The sequence below is a fragment of the Ciconia boyciana genome, chromosome 5 (assembly GCF_034638445.1).
Source record: "Ciconia boyciana chromosome 5, ASM3463844v1, whole genome shotgun sequence".
Lineage (NCBI taxonomy): Eukaryota > Metazoa > Chordata > Aves > Ciconiiformes > Ciconiidae > Ciconia > Ciconia boyciana.
The window spans coordinates 79,325,928-79,344,949 of NC_132938.1; the positions used below are offsets into that span (position 1 = coordinate 79,325,928).

Sequence of the window (19,022 nt, forward strand, 5' to 3'; positions counted from 1 at the left end):
GATGGGGAAGGAACATTTTTTTCTGGGAACAATTATTTTGCTTTACAAAAACGAGTCCGGTTATAAAGGGCAGTCATATTCTAACATAAGCATGGTTTCTAGTGTTCTGCTTAATAATATGATAAATCAAATGTAAGAAAATTCATTCTCAAGCATATAAGTAACAGCACCTTTACCAAATACAAGAAAAGACTGGCTCGATAAAATCTCACCTTAATGCTCTTAAAGATACTGATAATTTCACGCCACAAATCTCAAGAGGGAATGAGGAAGACATGCAGTTCTGATGCCACACCCCAGACCATGTCCTTCTCCTCCGCTCAAAGAGAATGAGAATAGGGCTGCAACCAGAAAAAGAAGGGGGGGAAAAAGGGTCATGACAGGGTTGAGCAGGGACCGATACTGCATGTTTTAAGGAGCACCAAGAGTTATTTAACACAATAGAAATACTCTGTATAAAGAAAAGCTGAGGTAGCACTACATAGGTCAGTATTTTGTTTCAGACCAACACATGCTAGCTTTTATCCAAATCTGGCCATAATAACTTGTGGCCATTCTTCATTAATACATGGGTCAGGAGGTGTTTGTGAATTAGAACTTCAGCAAGTTTTGCAAAATGCTTTTAAAATCACATCAAGAATTGAATTGTGAAGGTGAAAATTGTGTCACTGCCTTCTCAGAAGGTCTGCAAAGGTAAGCACTGTCATCTGCACACAAACACAAGTTACTCCCTTGTCACAACAGCTTGGACATGATCTGCTCTGTATCTAGTAAAGTAGATACAGTTGATTTTTATGAGCTTTTGAGATACTGAAAGTTGGCTAAATCATGCTTAATCATAATTCATCATCTCGAGAAATGGGGCTCTTTTTTTAGTATCTAAATTGTTTGCCTAAATCTTCAAGAAGTCTCAAAATACTGTGCAGACGGTAGTTTCTCATTTGTGATTTCTCCATGGAAATTTAAAGCCAATCACTTTTCAGTTCTGGTTGTGCTTAGCAGCTGTAAAATTCAGTTTATACTAACTACCCGTACCAAAACAACTCTCTCAAGCAGAGGTGGCTGATGAGCAGCACCCAGACAAACACCACAGAATCTTTTACAAACCTATGTTATTTATGGTACCATGACTACTGCAACCCCATCTTGAAGTAGGTGAAATTGAAGAAGGGGGTCAGGGGTAAAAAAGAGGTAACATCACACAGCAAGTCATGGGTAAATGAGAATGTGAGAGTAAACCCTGTGCTTCCTGAGCTCTAGTTTCTTGCTTACTCCTAAGAATGCACCCATATGGAGGTCATCTCTGTCAAACTATTTTTGTTACTGCATGTTTTAAGGTGTTACACAAAGCTTTTGTTTACAACACTTACCCACCATTAGATCATGTCCTTTGTCTCCACAGCATCCTGTTTAATGTTGGTGAATATCTATGTAATCATGAGTATCATGTCTGCTACTGCTTCTTTCCTCCGGGTTTTTGTTTAAGTCTAGGTCCAGTTTTGTTACTATCATCTTTTTTTCATATTTTTCATGAAATATCAGCGCAGCTGTCACTGGAGATGGAGTAATCATGTGTATGTCCTCTACTGTCTGCAGAGAAATTAGGTAGATTCTTCTCTCTGTGAATAGCCATTTGCTTGGTAAATATAATGCAAAATCGGCAAGGGTATGTGTAAAAACCTGCAGGTCAGCACAGATTATTATAACTTCTACAGTCATGTGCAACCTGGTTGGCCAAAATGTGCCCAAGGACAGAGCAAGGTTAAGGCTGCTACGGAGATGAAATCTAAACATCATCAGTGTAATGCAAAACGCGTGTGTGGCAGTAACTGGAGACAGCCATTCATAGTGAGATAAAGCTTTTGGCAGAGAGAGTTCAGCAATCTGCTCATGCTGTTGAGTGGAAAGAGCTACATGCAACTTTGGGCATGTTGAAGAGAACTCAAAAAGATGCAGGGCATTTTACCTAGCAAATTAGCACAGGCAGCAAGCAGATAGGGTGACTCATCCTGCAGCATTTTAGGAGATTATTTAGGTAATAACGATAGGAGACATGTACCCCTAAAGTTTACTATAATCACTAGGGCAGCATGTCTTTATTATCATTTCCCACTAATATTGTTTTGTAGTTTTTTAACATTGTTTACAATGAAAATGTCATATAAACAAATGCATCAGTCATTAAAAAGAAATATTAAAAGAGATTTTCTGTCATGAGTTTAATTCAGAGCAGGAGATCTCAGTAACTTTAGATTTTACCAGTACCAAAAAGCTTATGCAAAGTTAAATTATATGGAAAATAAAGTATGTGAAACACAAAATAACTTGGCAGCTGGACTGCAGTTCTGGACTCTCTTTGCCAGGTCTGACCATTAAAACTCAATCTCTTCCTTTTCCCTTCTGTCTTCAAATGGATTTTCAATTCCCTTTTGTTCTGTGGCGCAGTTTCAACAGATGGGATAAAGGATGTTGCCAGCCAAACTAGCCTAAAGCTTAACGACAAAAACACTTCTCTAGGCATGGGAGATGAGGGTTTGGATATCTTCTGGATGCAAAAGTTATTGAACCTCAATCTTCTCAATGCTAGATGACGGTTCTCATATCATAGTATTAAATAAGTGAGTGTGGGCATCATCACTGTCACATCTCTAAAAAAAAAAAAAAGTAGAACCTCTCTATTCTTTAAAATAAAAGGATGCCAGTGAGCAAGGCATCTGCAAGGTAGAAATTGCAGAAATGCAATGTACCTAAGCTTGCAGGACTTGTAAACCCTTTGTTGGAAGCATCAATCTAAACTGATTAGCCCAAGTTCATACAAAGTCCCTGGCAAGCAAGGATGGAAATGAAACAGAGTGCTGACTCCCAACTGCAGCGGCCACAAGGGACAGTGTCACCTTGCAAAACATTGTACAGTCACGCTGCACGGTCCCTGCAGAGAGCTTGTAACAAAAAAAGAAACCCTGGGCCAATATGTAGCTTAAAGAGCACAGCAAAGCAATTATGCCACCCCTCGATGTAACTGGGTAATCAGTTATTACCCAGTGATTTCTTCTCATCAAGCAGAAGGTCTGCATAACCTTTCTCTCCTGTTTTAACAGATTATATTGCATTTCTGCAAAAACTGCAGTAACACTGCATTTAATAAAAAACATTTATTTATATTTATAATATTTTTTTGCTCTCTCTGACAAATGTCAGATCATTGCTTAGGTTGCTGCTTCATTACATGCAAGTCCACATCCATGGACTTCTTCATTAACATCTTTAAAGGCTTAAAGAAACTTATCAGATCAAAGATGTGGCAAATCATTCAGCTAACACAAAGAAAGTACAACTTTGCTTTAGCTCAATGCATCTTCCTCAGTAGCAAGACTAACCTGAACCTTAGAGTAAGTATCTACTCTTGGTCTACCTGTCCACTAACTGTCTGATTACAACCAAGGAATAGCTTATCTTGACCAATAATGCCATGTTTTCACTCAAATCAGATTTCAAGGAAGGGAGACTGTAAGGAACAATTAGCATCAAACTGCTACTCACGTTACCAAGCCATCTGGTTTCCATTTTTACACTCCTAGCAATGTCAGATCATGAGGTTTGGATGAGGCCATCCATTGTGCAGGAGATGCAGACAACTAGCGTGAACTTTCAAATATTGTTCCACTCTTCTCTAGTTTTTCTCCTAAAAATTTTGCCAGTGCTGACTAACACAACAAGCAGTGATTTTCTTAAAAAATAAAAAAAATAAAGTGATTTTATTCAAATTGTACTAGCAAACCCTTTCTTCACTTGTTTTCCTAGCTACTTTGCAAATGGTTCCACTGTCCGCCCTTAAGTGATTTTTTTAAGGGCAAATAGAATCCAAAATAGTCTTCCCTGGTTTCTTAAGTGGCTGCCACACTGAAAATGAATGAACAACTAAACTCTAAGAAACAACTAAGTACTTATTTATTACTTGATGAGTGTCATTAAAAAATTCAGTAGGAAATTTCACCTTCCAAGTGATCTATGTGATGAATTGAGAGAGAGGAGCTTCTTTACGCTTAAAGCAGAATTGTATAAGCTTTGTTTTGTACCTGATACTTCTCATACCTAGCTCAATGCTGTTCTTGTGCAAAGACATCTTCTTTAATCGCTTTTAAGCTATCAATGTTAGTAAACAAATATTGCCCTGATTTTCAGATACAGGTATTTTTAACAATCCATGTCACTCCTAGACTGCTCATGTTTCTTCTGCTATTAACGAGCGGAGCAGATGAGTTCTGATGAAGACATCACAGAAAGTTTAGAAGTCAGTCATTTGTCTCCATGCTAGAGGATTAGACTTCCCAAGGTAGCAATGTGGTGTGAGAGGTGCAGGTAGTGAGGTGGAGAGGAACGGCTCAGGGAACAGTCCCAGCACATGTAGCCTGGGTGCCTCATAAAATATTTTAGCTCATCTCACTGTCATGACACACTGATGGCCATTTGTTCTTTCATTTTTTTAAAGAAAGGTATACATAAATTTCTCAAAACATGTGAAAAAGTATGCTTTTCTTGAAATAAATTACATTCTTTAAAGAATTCCTCCTTCCATACGGGAATAGATATCTTATTTAGAAAGTCATCCTTTACCATTTTCTTAAGCTGTCCAATACTTAGGAGAAAGAATTTGAATATTTTGCATGCCTATTTTCAGTAATGATTATCGTTCTGACAACAGGGCACCTAACTTGCCTGGGGATCTAACTGTAGAAAAAAATGTATAAACACTCCAATTTTCAAGAGGAAATTAAGGAATTATTCATATTTTTGCTTCAAATATTTCTAATGCTGATAATATACTTTTCACAATATATTTACCTCTTCAGTCATCATAATTCTTAGGCATTATGTAAGCTGTATTGTATTCCTTGCAACACAATTAACTGAACAAGTCCATCATGGTTATACATCAGAAGTGACACAATTAGAAAGCAATCACAAAATAACAATTGTCATCTAATATGTTGTAATCATACAACAAGATCCTATCAAAAGTGCTTATGGTACTATCAAAGTATATTTACTATGCTACCAATCTTCTGGACCCTTTTGCTCCTCAGTATCTGATGACCCATTGGCAGTCTAAGTCTCCACTGATAAACGTGTTCTAGTGCTCTTTAGAAGACCTGTTTTGAATTTAAAGCTAAACTGCGGTATACCGGCTTAGTAAGTCGAAACTACCTGAGAACTCCTTAGTTTTCCATTAATTTATTAATATGAAAACTTCAGATGTGACAGGAGCTAACATGAACTGGATTAACATTCACCTTTCAAATTATCAACCTTCAGGCTGGGGATTAAGTAGCAAACCCCTTTGTCATAAACCCCTTTAAGTCATAAAGAGCTGGATTCAGTGGATTTCACATTACCTGTTACCACTGTAACATGACATCATCAAGCACTATGGAGTTTTCAAGGCACGGAAAGCTCATTCAAGTTCTGCTCTTTCTGATTCTGAGACAGGCTTCCTGTCTTCACTTGAAACCTTTAAAAATAATTGTTCATCAGTTAAATTGTCTTTAGTGCCACAGCAAGCAAAGGTAAACATCAAAACTGGGCATCAAGTTATGTACTCCCTTCATTCTGGAAAAATGTTTTAAAAACGAGCAAAAGAAATGCATCTAAAACTTGTCTAAACTAAAGTACGTAACAGTAAAATGAACTCGCTGTAGTTCAAGACTGAACTGAAAGGGTGCAGATAATACGTGTGCCTGGTGCCATCTCCCGGTAGTTTAGAGGTAAAACCATCATAAATATCTTACTACATTTTTTCCTACTTATCCTTTAGAAAATGTCAGGTCTTGGGGGAGAGGGGAAGAAAAGAGAAAGAGAGAACTGAATGTTGTCCACAGAAGTAGCTTTCAAAGCTCTCAAAATCCACAAAAAGTTATTTCACTGTACAAGGCAGCCAGTATGTGGATATAGCTACTTTCAAACTAAATGGTGTTCTTACATTGGCTTAACTAAGGAAACATCAAATTCCTTTCATCTTCTAGAACAAATAAGTAGTCACCTGAGTAAGTCTAATTTCAAAATACATTCAGTACCACTGATAACTTTTAAAATTAAAATTAATTTTAAAAATCTCTACACGGTATTCAAAATCAAAGTGAGGAATTCCCTTTCAGAAGTCTACTCATCATATTAGAAGTTATAGTGCAGCTTATTAGCTCATACTGACTCATTTTAAAATCAATTTATTTTAATTAATACTTAAAATTCAAGACAATCTTTCCCAGTTGCACCACTCTTTCATTGCTGTTGGTGAAAGAATACAGTATTGCTTTTTGTAATAATATCTCATGGTTTATGTTTTAAAACATAGCATTAGCCAACTTGAAAAGAAACGCTATAGTATTCTGACAGCTGACATGAGGTACCTGTAGGTATCCTGCAAACTTTAATGCTACAAAGATGATTTAAAACAAACCTGACCAACAACAACAACAAAAAAGAAAACAAAATTACTTGGTAATAAAATGCCTGTCAAAAAGTGCAATATCTTACACAAATTCTAGAGTTAATTCCAGATAATAATAAATCACCAAAGGAATCCTGGATGAGAGCCGTGAAGACACAATGGTAGCCAGTAAAGAAGCTCACACACAGCAAAGTAATTTAAAGATTGAAAAGATTTAAAAATAACTCTTACACAAAAGAACAGCGATGGTACTCGGCTGTGCTGGTGGCGTACCCTATGTCCAGGAAAAGCTTTTCCTGGGAACCCCCCAAATGTCACACCCTCCTATAGCACAGAAACTAAACAGCTGATAAAGAAAAGTAACAATTTCACCAACAAGCATGGAAGCTCAGCCAACTGAGAACTGCCTCACCCAGCAGGTGACCTACAAATACCACAAGCTGGGCTGAGGAAGGGAGGAAGCAAAAAGTCTAACCTGCAGAACAAGAATGAGCTTAACATCTGCCATGAATTTTGAGTGCTGGCAACTACAAGGATGGGTAGCATTCTAAAACCCTAAGGAGAATCAAAGCAATGCACAGAAAATTGGAGGGAAGAAGGCAAAAGGGCTAGCTATTTCCACGGGCTCATAAGTACAGAATCTTCTAAAGTGTGGGAAGAAATGACTCAAAAGAGCTTGAGATCTACCAGAAAAGGCAAAGCACTAAGGCTGTGTTGGCCAGCATAAGACTTCCTTTCTCTGTACAGGAAAAACTGGTTTTACTGAGGCTTAATATGACAATTTGTTAATGCGATATGAGGGCTTTTGTAGCAAACAGAACTTTCATTTTATAGACTGTTTTGCTATGCCGAGAGACCTGTCCACATCATCCTGAGGGTAAAAAAAATAAATAATTGGGAATGAGCTCTACAAGTGGATTATGTCTTCCAGTCTGCTGAATGACTATGGGAATGTGACCTGGGTTGCCTTAAAAAAAGTGAAGGCATACCAGTGATTTGGATTGTCTCAGGTTCGTTGAGAATTGCCATGGGGAAGCAATCATTAAATGTTGCAGAAAAGCCAAGCTAAATACGGGACATTTCCTTCCACAGAAAGAGAATAAAAAAAGTTCTGTCATAACACTGAGCTGTAATTGAGAAACAGCAATGACTAAAGAATCGTAAGAGACCTAAATTAAATACAACTGGGATTTCACATTCTGTATGAAAATTAAGGTTTTAGCATGAGATAATTAAAGCAAGGATAGCCAGCTCATGGTGTGCCAGAACATATAACTCAGCCTGTCATCTTCGTTCCTGAGAGTCCCTCAGAGTTGGTCAGGAAGCAGGCTGTCAGCCACACAAATCATTCACTAACCCACGGCAGTCCCCCCGCTGTCTCCCTTGCAAGAGCCCCGCAGCCTTCCTCCTGTCATGTAGCTGGACGTGCCCTAGACACAAACTAGAGGCATCATCTTCGCATGGAGCATGCCCGTTCAGTAACATGACAAAAGGACTTATGTACATATGTCCCCATCGCACTTGACTAGGCTATGGTCAAGTGGTGACTGCAGATTAGTTACATGACAGATAAGCAGGCATTCCCTGGGTGCCTCGGTTGGGGGATATTGTACTGACCTGGCAAAGAAGCCGAGCGACACCGACCTAAACAAAGTGAAGAAAATGAAGACAAGTGTTGTGGAGCTTAGGACTTGTAACAGATAAACAAAGATGAGATAATCGGAGAAAGTAAAGGGAAAAGTGGCAAACACACATTGTCAAATAACTAAACCTTCATGCAAGTGAATTATTGGTGGGGGGAAGGAGAGGAACATCTTGATGACATGAGAAGAGAGGTGAAGATGAACATTCTAGTAGAAGAAATAGAAAGGTTGAGAAAAAGACAGACACTACTTCGTGGACTTAAAAGACTGAACTTTTCAAAACTAATGAATCGGACACGGAAAAATAATGTGTTAAAAGACAAAGGGAAATATTAGGAGCTTTGTACCACAAAAGAAATTCAGAAGTATTGAAAATATGCAGCTCTTACCATTAGATTACATTACAGCATATATAAGAAACATAAAGAAAAGTAGTGACACATTGTAAGAGGGAAACGTATTTCCCTAAAGAGAGAGAAAAAATAAAATTCCAAAATGTAAATGGGTTTTCTTTTGGGGGGGAGGGGAGGGATGACACATCAGGGCAGAAACCAGTGTTAACTGCAATACAGAACTGGGGATAGAGAAGTGAAGTGATCCAAAACTGTGAAATACCGTGTGCCAGGTTCACTGAAGGAAGTTTTAGAGTTTTAACAGAGGCACTGGGGATCACCACCACCTCTCAATACCTCCCAGATGAATCTTGGAAGAAATAAAGAAGATGCAATTAAGTCTGTTGTTGATAAGCATATCTGCCCGGTAATATCAACAACAGATCTTCAAGCCATCTCACTGAAATACAGTGAAATGAATTTGGTAAACCAAGAAGCATGTGGATTTTTTTCTTCCATTTGGTTTTAACAGCAAAACAGCTGGAGGAGAAATGTGTAAATATTAATCATAAGCTCTACTATTCTTGCCTGGCCTCATGCAACAGGGCTTTCAAGCTCTTATATTTATCACAAAAATGCACAGCTCTCTAAAAACCTCAGAGGAAGCAAAATGGATGAAAAGCCAAGTGGGGAAAAAAAAGGGGGGGTTGAGACCACTTTGGGATAGATGAGTAAGAGCATGAGAGTACGTAAGGTTTGAAGCAAAACAGCTGATATTCACAGCTATCTAGCTTCTAAAAGCTAGGCTTCAGATGAAAAATGCTTCTATTACTGTAGGCTTTGAAATATACCACTCTTACTCAGAAAATATTTTATTCAGAAGACTAATGTATAACACAGTCACTAGTGATCAAGACCCAGCATAAAGTTCTCTAGGTTAATAACTAAATTATTCAGACCCTTTCAGAACTTCAGCACATGATTTCAGGACTACACTATTTGTTTTAATCACAGCAGTGTGAACCTTGAAGTAAGCTGTACTTCCTCTTAAAGCAAAAATTGGAACCAATAGAAAGTCTTAGCTTTTGAGAAAATATATTTTATTATGACAAAATAGGCAATCATGTCATCGATTCACTCTTTTAGCAGCTGGCCTACTGCACTGTGTGATGACCATACGGTTTTTATCCTAGGTTTAAAATACTTCTGTTTTGAATGTCACTTCACTTTAAGGCTGTTCTGATCAGTTTCCTTCAAGGTCAATGATGATAGATGATAATGTCTATTCATTCCAGACACCTCAGAAAAATCAAATTCTGGGAAGGATTTCATTTCCAGCTCTTCCATGCCCAACAAATCCATTCACTTTTCATTTTGCACTTAGTCGCCTGTTGATGGATTTTATCAGCTGACTAGCTGGCCACCTAGTTACTATCCCAGCAGACTATGGCTTCCCCTCTTCATGACACTATTGAAGTATTTCAACACTTAACATTTACTTGCTGTTTCACTCGATCTCTCTTACCTGTTAACCACTGCCAGAGTTTCCTCCATTTGATAGTCACCGCTAGTTGCAGTGTCTTCCTTGGTGTCCCTGTAATAACAGGATTGAAGTGCTTTGACCAGCTAGCAATTGCCCTTCACTATGGCAGCCTGACAGCAGGGCTGGGTTCCCTGCCTTTCTAAATGCCTTTTAACCCCTTTCTTTTTGCATTACCTGCTATCCTACGGATTTAAAGAAAAAGTGTCTGTTTCATCCTGCTTTCCCAGGTTCTCCCTGCCTGCCTTTCAACAGTGCTTGCAGAACAGGCTGTTTTTATTTTAGATAGCTACCACGTCATTTACGTAGTGAGTGCTACCAAAAATCACCCATAAACAAGGTACTTGCTTCATTTTATTCGTACCTGGAAAGTATCATTTTTAAGTTCAAAAGCGTGTTCATACGGACGAATACATCTAAACAAACTCTGAAACCGAACTTCCAACAGCATTTCCATGGCGAGGACTCACTCCACCCCCAGCCTGTGCTTCCCTCAGCCCCGCCGCAGGTGACGGCTCGGCCCCGCGCAACGACACCTAGAGCTGGTGGAAAGTTTAACGCGGACCTTTTCTTTCGAACGGGTAGCTGCCGAACCTTCACCCAACAGCCCTTTCCATCGATGACAGCACGACAGCCCCCACGAGAAGACACGCTGGGGCCAGGGTGCCATGCCGCACCGCGCCCTCCCCTCAGCCGCCGAGCCCGCCACACCGCCTCGCGCCCCTCCCGCTAACAGCCGCCCCCCGCGCCGCACGCATGCGCACCAAGACCGACAGCTCCCCAACGGTCCGCGCAGGCGGAGAGGGGGAGGTGCGGCCTCACTAGCGCGCATGCGCGGCGGCGGGCTGACGAGCCGGGAAGGGGCGTTGTGGCGGGGCGGGGCTCGATTTGAACCGGGCGGCGGGGAAGCGGCGGCCGCGCAGCCCCCATGGCCAAGCAGCTCGGCCGCGACCAGCAGGGCATCACCCTGCGGGGCAGCGCCGAGATCGTCGCCGAGTTTTTCTGTAAGAGGCTGCGGGGGGGGTGGGCCTCGGAGACCGGGGTGGGAGGCAGGGAGGGAGGAGGGGCGGCCGGTAGGCCTGCTGCGGGGCGACATGGCCGCTGGCGGGGGGCGGCGGCCGCCTCACGCCCACGTTCCCCCCCCCTCTCGCTTCCGTGTGTTGCAGCCTATGGAATCAATAGCATCCTCTACCAGCGGGGCATCTACCCCCCCGAGACCTTCACCCGCATCCAGAAGTACGGGCTCACCCTCCTCGTCACCACCGACCCCGAGCTGAAGAACTACCTCAACAACGTGGTGGAGCAGATGAAAGGTGGCGGGGCGCGGGGGGGCCGGGCCGGGGAGTTGAGGGGGCTTCTTCAAAGTGCCGAGCTAGTGCCGCAGGCGGGAGGCTGCTGTGCCCTCCTCGTTGTGTCTCTGCTGATGCTTCTTATCATTCTCGCACTGCAAGCAACTGCTGTGGCTTCTTTCAGAGTGGCTGTACAAGTGCATCGTGCAGCGCCTGGTGGTGGTCATCTCGAGCATCGAAAACAATGAGGTTCTGGAGCGGTGGCAGTTTGACATAGAGTGTGACAAAACTGCAAAGGGTGAGAGGTGAGTAACAGTGTTCCTCTGCGCCTGCTCTTCCCTGTACCTAGTAGCTGTGCAGGCACAAGATAAACGCCGTGTGCATCAGCACTGTTCTGGTTCCTCAGAGCAGCTGCCATAGCCTTTTCTCAGTATGAGCATGGAAGATGTTCCTTCAAACCTTACCAAACCTACTACCTTTTTTACTGCTAGTCCTTCTGTTTGTCTGTAAACCAGTCATTATATCATTGACACATATGTAATCCACAGGTGTTGATTTTTTTTAAAGCATCAGATCAAAACTTGATTTTTAATCTTCAACAAAGTATATAAAATCCTGTGTCAGGTACATGCCCTAAAGAACTACTGCTTTCCTGTCATTATGCCAAAATGTTCTCATCCATTCTGGACTGAGAATAAATGTAACATTCCTTACAAATACTGTGAAGCTTCACAAACTGCAATAAAGGGAAACTGACTATCACTTAACTTTATAAGCCTACAGCTTAAAAGAGCATCACTACTATAAAAAAATCCTATAGCAAACAGACCAACAGAGCTTAATAGAGAGAACTGTATTTAAAGAAAACTGTGAGTATAGTAGAAGCTTGCTTTCTTAACAGTTTTCCTATTTTTCCAGTGCACCACGAGAAAAATCTCAGAAAGCTATTCAGGATGAAATTCGATCTGTTATCAGACAAATAACTGCCACAGTAACTTTTCTGCCACTGTTGGAAACTGCCTGTGAGTATTCCTAACTTCACTAAAGAAATCAAGCACTTCTCTTGGAAAACCTCAACAACTTTTCCACTTTAGAAAATATTTTCTGCTAACTTTCTGAGGCTTTTTAATCATTAGATGTCATATACCATCACATTTGATAGTGTATTTTTACATCTCACAACGTCACATACCATGACTGAGATCAGGACAGAACTCAGGGTGGCTTAACTAATGTAATGAAACTAGTATGGGTACTCTGAGGAATGTAAGTTTTCATAAATGATAAATTACTTTGTGACTGTAGCTGTGGACAGGCTTGTATAAATAACCATTGAGCTCATAGGAAGTGTTACATAGAGGTCAGCTCCACAGTATTTTAACATGTTTAAAAAAAATTCATCATACTTGCTTGAGAACTGAAAAGGATACACATTAATATGACCAGGGCTTGTTTTCATGTTTTAACTACTATTTCTTTTCACATAACTAGTATCAGTGTAATTTCTGAGAACCTTGGTACATGCCTCAAGTTCTAGAAGATGCGCTTTAACTTCAAACATGCCACCTTCTTATACATTACTGTTACATTTGTTTCTGCTTGCTTACAGGTGCCTTTGACTTGCTGATATACACAGACAAAGATTTGGCAGTGCCAGAAAAGTGGGAAGAGTCAGGACCACAATTCATAGCCAATTCAGAAGAGGTTCGTCTTCGTTCCTTCACTACTACAATCCACAAAGTAAATAGTATGGTGGCTTACAAAAAGGATTCCTTTCCCTAATACATGGGGGGTTTGTATATATCCTGTCACCTTGTATAGTTTCTGTTCATAGTGCAGCTAGGTCATGAACATATAATTACTGTTGCTCTTGCTGAATGATACAGAAAAAAAGCAATGCATTTGTCTGTGATAATGTGGTGTAACACTAGACTAATTGGCATTGTTTTTAAAGAGGTCCAAATAAGGTATTCATAATGATAGTTAAATTCTTATTTAACTGTATGAGCCGAACTAATGGTATGTTAAACTACAGCATTCACTAGAAAAACTGCCTGAATCTAGGATTAATTGCCAGAACTGTGTTCAGATCCTCTAATTTAGTATTTTAAGGTTATTATAAACTGCATTCTATTAGCAGGCTTATGTTTTCTCTTCTGGCACTAAAAAAAAACCTCTCACTCCTGACTTGCCAGTTCTTCATGTTAAAAGCCTGGGCTGTTTTATTACCAGAAACAATCCTAAAATGAATCAACAGAACAATTCTGAAGTTACTTGTACCTCTTTACAATGAAAGCAGCTGTTTATCAGGTCTTAAACATATGAAGCCTTATATATTAATGACAGTGGGCTCTAGTTCTAGAGTTGGTGTTGTTCTAAGTCAGTGTATGTCTCTAGTGTCTGTCAAGCATTTTCTATGTTTGTATTCTTGTTTTACAGAATAAAGCTTGAAATTGTATATTGTTCTCTAATTCGGTCTGTAGTTACTTCATGGTCTAGGTGGTTTTATGAATGCTACATCTCAATTTCTAACTGTCATAGAACTAATACCCTAAAGGCATCCTACTTATTGTTACTTTAACTGTTTCCTCTGAGTCTCAAAACAAGTGTTATGGAGTCCCATTCATGGGGTTAATAGCTTGCCCCCACTGTTCAAACAACAGTATAAATACAATGATTAAGCACACTGCCTTCCACATTTGTTAAATAGCATAGGACTCTTCCTGCATTCTTCACACATTTTTGTACTGGAAGAAATTATGGATTTAAAACTCTAAGTGTTAATAGAATGGCTGGCTCTTCCATAGTTTTGTTCATTTCCTTCAGCAAATTCACTTCAGCCACAGTATTTAACTTTTCCCATTCTTCTAGAGTTATATATGACTCCTCCTGTTATAACAGTATAATTTCAAAAGTTTATTTAAAAAACATTGATTACACATATTCCAAAGTTTCTGGGCTTTCCTACCAGGAAATAGTTCTCTCCAGCAGTCACAATCTAGCAGAATTGAAAAGGCTGCCTTTTGTAAATCAGTAGCACAAAATCATGGCTTTTTAAAATAAATACAATCTCGGTACTTCAAAAAAAAAGTTATTCACTCCTAGGGCTTCCACTGCAGTAACAGAGGAATATATACCAAAGATGAGATCAGGGGTAACTGGTACAGAACCAGGCAGTAATGAGTCCAAAAAAAAAAAACCACCTTGTTTTACAGAGATGCAGAAGTCAGATTGCTTCAGGAAGTTCAAGTCACTTCCTTCTTGTACCAAATACAATTTATCTTCTTCTTTAAGAAAGACCAGCCCAAAGTCCATCTCCATCATCTTCTGTATGTTTTTCTTTTTTTATGGAGGCACCAACAGTCAAGAGATATAGTATATCATTGCATAGAAATAACATCCATGAAAACTGTATGTGAAAAGGAACAGGTTACAAATCCTGAAGTTTTCAGAGACCCTGCAGAATAAGAAAGAACAACAAAAAAAAGTCACATTAATGCAATCTCCCAGAAGTCAAGCCTTTATGGAGGTGTCCAATAGGACTTGCTGATACCTAATGGGACCCGCACTCTTCATTTGTTTCCCCTGCCCTTGAGGGTCACTTCTGTAGAGTGAAGAATCAAAAACAAGAAGCCCCCCTCATCTCCGATGGCAGTAGAGTTATTCTTAGGAAGCCAGATAAAGGATAAGATTTAGAAGTTACATGACAGGCATTCCTCACCTGACTAGTTCAGCTGACGTATAAGCTGGTTGATTGCTTCACCTCTGCAGCCAGGCTTACCCATTTCCTTGAGGAAACCCACTTTGTTACGTGAAGCATGGCGAGCCACTGACAGATGGAATGGCCACAGAAAGTTTGTGACTTTTTTGAAATACTTCCCAGCTGAGTAGATTTCATGAATAAGGTCTTCCAGGCAAATAATACCACAGCCCCCTGCAGGAAAAAAAAAAAAATTAAAAAAGCCCAACAAAACAACAAAAAGTACCCCACAAACAACATATACACAAGATGCCCAACTGTATTATCTTTCCTTACACTACTCCAGAATTGCCAGTCCTCCACATACAAGTCTTGCAAGATTTTTCTCCCTCCCCTCCCTCTTAGGTCAGATTGCAAACTCTCAACATCTGCCTCTTTCCTTGATTCACTTCATTTTCTCATCCTCTTCCTCACCTAAATGTTTCTCTATCAGCATATTGTCTGTCAGAGGTACCCTCTTTTCCTTAATCTTGGCTTGGCCCCGTTTCAGGATGAGCTCTCGTACAGATTTCAGGTTAGGGTGTCTGTGCAAAAACAAAAATCAGATTCTGTAATGGAGAGACATGATACAGTGGGAAGTCCCGTCCTACTTTGTATAGCGGTGGGAAAGTAACCAAGTCACATTTAGAACAATGAGAAAAGGGACAATAACAAATTTTAGATACAAAGTTCACAAAGTTTTGATCATTACTGGAAAAGCCAGCTACGGATTTGTGATACCAGATGGAGAATCAAAAAGCTATTATATTTACATACAAACTACTATCAACTCACGGGACTGGTACTTACCCCCATGCCACGTAAGGTTCCACAATCCGCAGCATCTTCAGTGATAAAGGAGTCAGTTTAACAAATGTTCCAGTGAAATTTTTTCTCAGCTGCAGCAACTCAATCACTCTTCTTACCCTCCCACTCACTCCATTAATACTGAGTCAGAAAAAAAACACCACTCTTAGTAACCACATTTCTCTAATACAACAACAAAAGGTCTCAGATTACCTGCAAGGAGACATGTCTGGGTTGATCACCCTTCCTTTGCTTAGAAATGATACGACAGCTACAAATAGTAGTAATAATAAAGATAAGGAGTAACAAAAGTTTCTTACTCTGCAATCCGCACAACAAAGGCTAGTTTGTGCTCCTGAGGTACAGCTGTCTGGCCAGGTCTCTGCTCCATGCGCCTCAGCCGGATGCCATCTCGGTGTTTGCGCCATGAATCTCGAACAAAAGCCTCAAGGCGTTTAAACTGGATTTGTTTCCCCTTCTGGTGCTAAAGACAACAGGATAAGAAACTATCACCCTTCCTAACAGACTTAGAGGTTTGCATCTCAAAGACCAAATGAAATTCAGAACTTCATGAACTGCTCTTTCAGTTTTGGAGACAACAAGAAAAAAATAAATTTGATAATCTAAGCCCAAGGGAGACGGAACTGAGGGACAACATAGGAATTTACAAGCAGCTAGCTATAATTTGTGACCAGTGAACAAAGGGTTTTTCCCCAGACAAAAAATGAATTAGGAAAACCAGAGCAAGACCCAGGATACTTCTAGGCACAGGAGAAATCAAATGGAAGCATTTGCAGCCACAGGCAGACAGATCTTCACAACTACGTGCACAGCTCAGCCAATCACTGGGAAAGCCAGAAACAACATATGTATCTGGGTAAAACAGATGCTACAGCAATACCCTAGTGTGACTCAAAATTACCATCTGACAGAAAATAACTGGGTTTAAAGTCCTTTTCTATAAAGGCACACATGCAAAAAAAAAAAATCCACGCATTCAGATAACTATTAAGTATTATTAATTTAAACACAGAACATCCAGCTCACTTGAAAAGAAATCTTTTCAGAATTATAGGAAAATTTAAAGCTTTTTTAAATTAAAAAGATGTTTAAATGCCTATCCTTAGCTCAGGAACCAGTACATCCACCTAATTACAGTGCTTTCTATGAACAGGAGCTGAATGTGCACGGCAGTTACCCAATAATACGTTAGATACACTAATGGCTAAATTATTAGACCATTTTAAATCAAAGAATCTAATATTATGTGTCTTCTATTCTATTTCACCTTGTAAATCACCCATTAAATTGGTTTGAATTTTCAAAGCAGGCAGACCTAATCAAAATCTCATCGCTAGGATCATTTTTCTAATGAGACTCTTAAAAGGTAGCTATTTAATGTTATTGCTTATATTTCCACTTTCACCTTGGAAATACAGCAAGCCATTGATATATTTAAAAAAACATAAGCACAGTATCTAACAAAAATAGCAGTTTTGCACATAATCCCACCAACTCCACAGAAACAGATTCACTGGGAAAGCTTTAAGCCACTTCCAAGACAGGCACCTGCTATATTAGCTGAGATACAGCAGAACAGGTCTCAAATTCTGAAATAGAAAGGTTTGCTGTGCTCTGCCAGTCTGGAAACCACACACTGTGCACAGGGAGCCTCTGCATTAGCAATATCTGCCACCCTACAAGCAGAAAAGGGCTTCACAATGACCTGTCTATGCTCTAACAGGTTTATCTAGCTAGCTAACTCTAAACGCACTCCCAGAAAAGCACACTGGCTCCGTGAAGGTTTACAATGCAAAGGGGAACTGGTTTCAGACAGTGTAATCCCATGGTAACACAAACAACTCAGCAGCGTTACATTTCACCACATGTGGCTCTACACACACACACCCTGGTAATCACTGATCTAAGGAGAAGAGTCTTCAATAAATTCGTGTTTCAGTATAACAAGCCAAAAAGTTTTGTCCCCTTTACAGGGCTCAGAGACACATGGGGAAGATGCTCCACAACTGAAGACACGAACTCGAGCTTCCCCTCAGAGATAGCCCAGAGGGATCATCACAGTATCAATACGAAGTCTCAGCAACGAGCTGACTCCCTCCCTTGCCCACTCGCAGAGGAAGCTGATCACTCAGATCATTTGTACGATTGCACGGAATTAGGATTCCCTCCTCCGAGAACACCAGTACGGACAGCTGCGACAGCACTACCGACCCACCCCGGGCTTCACCCCCTTACAACCAGGCTCTCCCAGCCGGCCGCCAGCCGCAGACCGCCGGACAACGCCAGCTCCTCCGCCCCGTCAGCTGCCGGCTGCACCCCCGGACCGGGGACCGCCGCCCCGGGGACCTCCCCGCGGCCAGCCCCTACCTTCCGCTTGCTGAGGAGCGCCTGCTTGGCCTGGGTGGCCTTGATGGCCTGGTAGGCCTTCCTCTTCTTCAGCAAGTTCTCCGGCACCAGCGGGATCCGCCGCCTCGGCCTGCGGGGCGAAAGAAGCCGGTCACATCCAGCAGCACCCCACCCCAACCCCCCGGGACTCCCCCGCCGCCCCGCGATCGCGCAGTCCCCGCGGATGGCGGCGGATACCCGCCCCGCCGCACTCACTCCTCCTCCGCCATCTTGACGGAGCTGCCGCTGTCGCGCATGCGCCGGGGAGGGGCGGTGTCATGGCCGTCCCGCCTGGGGTCCGGCTCCTCGCAGCTCCTCCTCGTCTTTACCCTCCTTCGCCAAGGAACCTGGGGCGCACGGAGGCGTTTGTCCGGCGCGGAGAAGGTCGGTTCCTTGTTGTCCAGGCCGTGCTCTGTCTGCGGGAAGGGGTACGGGCGAGACGGCGGTTCTGTGAAAGCCTAAAGATTAACGGTGAAGCCTGGAAAGCAAGCCCACACCCCCAGCAGAGCCTGCTTTGGAACCAGGTGCGTTCTCCGCCTCACTTCAAAGCTCCCAAAGAATGCTGGAGGAGAACAAATAATTTTAAAAACCCAAACCAAACAAAAAAACCCATAACAAATGCAAAGGCGGTGTTCCATAAGTCCCCTCAGCTCTTCCAGCCTGTGTGGCAGCCTCTGCCCGCACTGTGGTGACAGAGCAGAGGCACCCGAGGTGGGGGATCCCGGCAGCGGCGGGAGCTCCCTGCTCCCACACACCTCGCCGATCCCGGGCAGAAACACAGGCCGCTGCGGAGCGGAGAGTCAGCTGCAGGGGTGCCCGGG

At 41.6% G+C, this 19,022-nt stretch overlaps 2 protein-coding genes and 1 long non-coding RNA gene across 3 annotated transcripts; 1 reads left to right on the forward strand and 2 right to left on the reverse strand.

The window, feature by feature from the left end:
- Nucleotides 1-232: 232 nt before the first annotated feature.
- Nucleotides 233-10,007, reverse strand: LOC140651740 (uncharacterized). Its single transcript, XR_012042499.1, has 3 exons — nt 9,946-10,007; nt 1,371-1,619; nt 233-341 (listed from the first exon to the last, which is right to left on the reverse strand). It is a non-coding gene; the product is annotated as an uncharacterized lncRNA (long non-coding RNA).
- An 819-nt stretch (nt 10,008-10,826) lies between these two features.
- MAD2L1 (mitotic arrest deficient 2 like 1) lies at nt 10,827-13,720 on the forward strand. Its single transcript, XM_072861572.1, has 5 exons — nt 10,827-10,964; nt 11,127-11,273; nt 11,434-11,554; nt 12,168-12,271; nt 12,859-13,720. Exons 1-5 carry the CDS (start codon nt 10,889-10,891, stop codon nt 13,029-13,031), a joined length of 621 nt encoding a protein of 206 aa, XP_072717673.1. The 5' UTR covers nt 10,827-10,888; the 3' UTR covers nt 13,032-13,720.
- A 430-nt stretch (nt 13,721-14,150) lies between these two features.
- Nucleotides 14,151-18,568, reverse strand: RPL7L1 (ribosomal protein L7 like 1). The gene is made up of 7 exons (XM_072861570.1): nt 18,418-18,568; nt 18,184-18,292; nt 16,116-16,279; nt 15,799-15,936; nt 15,424-15,533; nt 14,971-15,183; nt 14,151-14,706 (listed from the first exon to the last, which is right to left on the reverse strand). The coding sequence occupies exons 1-6, from the start codon at nt 18,456-18,458 to the stop codon at nt 14,975-14,977; spliced, it is 771 nt and encodes a 256-aa protein (XP_072717671.1). The 5' UTR covers nt 18,459-18,568; the 3' UTR covers nt 14,151-14,706; nt 14,971-14,974.
- Between the last annotated feature and the right edge of the window lie 454 nt (nt 18,569-19,022).

What these genes read in the sequence shown, in the direction of transcription:
- RPL7L1 (XM_072861570.1), bottom strand. Translation starts at nt 18,458, where the DNA reads ATGCGCGACAGCGGCAGCTCCGTCAAGATGGCGGAGGAGGA. An exon ending in TTTGTTGTGCGGATTGCAGA is followed by an intron (nt 15,937 to 16,115) that starts GTAAGAAACTTT and finishes TTTCTGACTCAG; the next exon opens with TATTAATGGAGTGAGTGGGA. An exon ending in GAACCTTACGTGGCATGGGG is followed by an intron (nt 15,534 to 15,798) that starts GTAAGTACCAGT and finishes GTTTTTGCACAG; the next exon opens with ACACCCTAACCTGAAATCTG.
- MAD2L1 (XM_072861572.1), top strand. Translation starts at nt 10,889, where the DNA reads ATGGCCAAGCAGCTCGGCCGCGACCAGCAGGGCATCACCCTGCGGGGC. An exon ending in CGTGGTGGAGCAGATGAAAG is followed by an intron (nt 11,274 to 11,433) that starts GTGGCGGGGCGC and finishes GGCTTCTTTCAG; the next exon opens with AGTGGCTGTACAAGTGCATC. An exon ending in AAAACTGCAAAGGGTGAGAG is followed by an intron (nt 11,555 to 12,167) that starts GTGAGTAACAGT and finishes CTATTTTTCCAG; the next exon opens with TGCACCACGAGAAAAATCTC.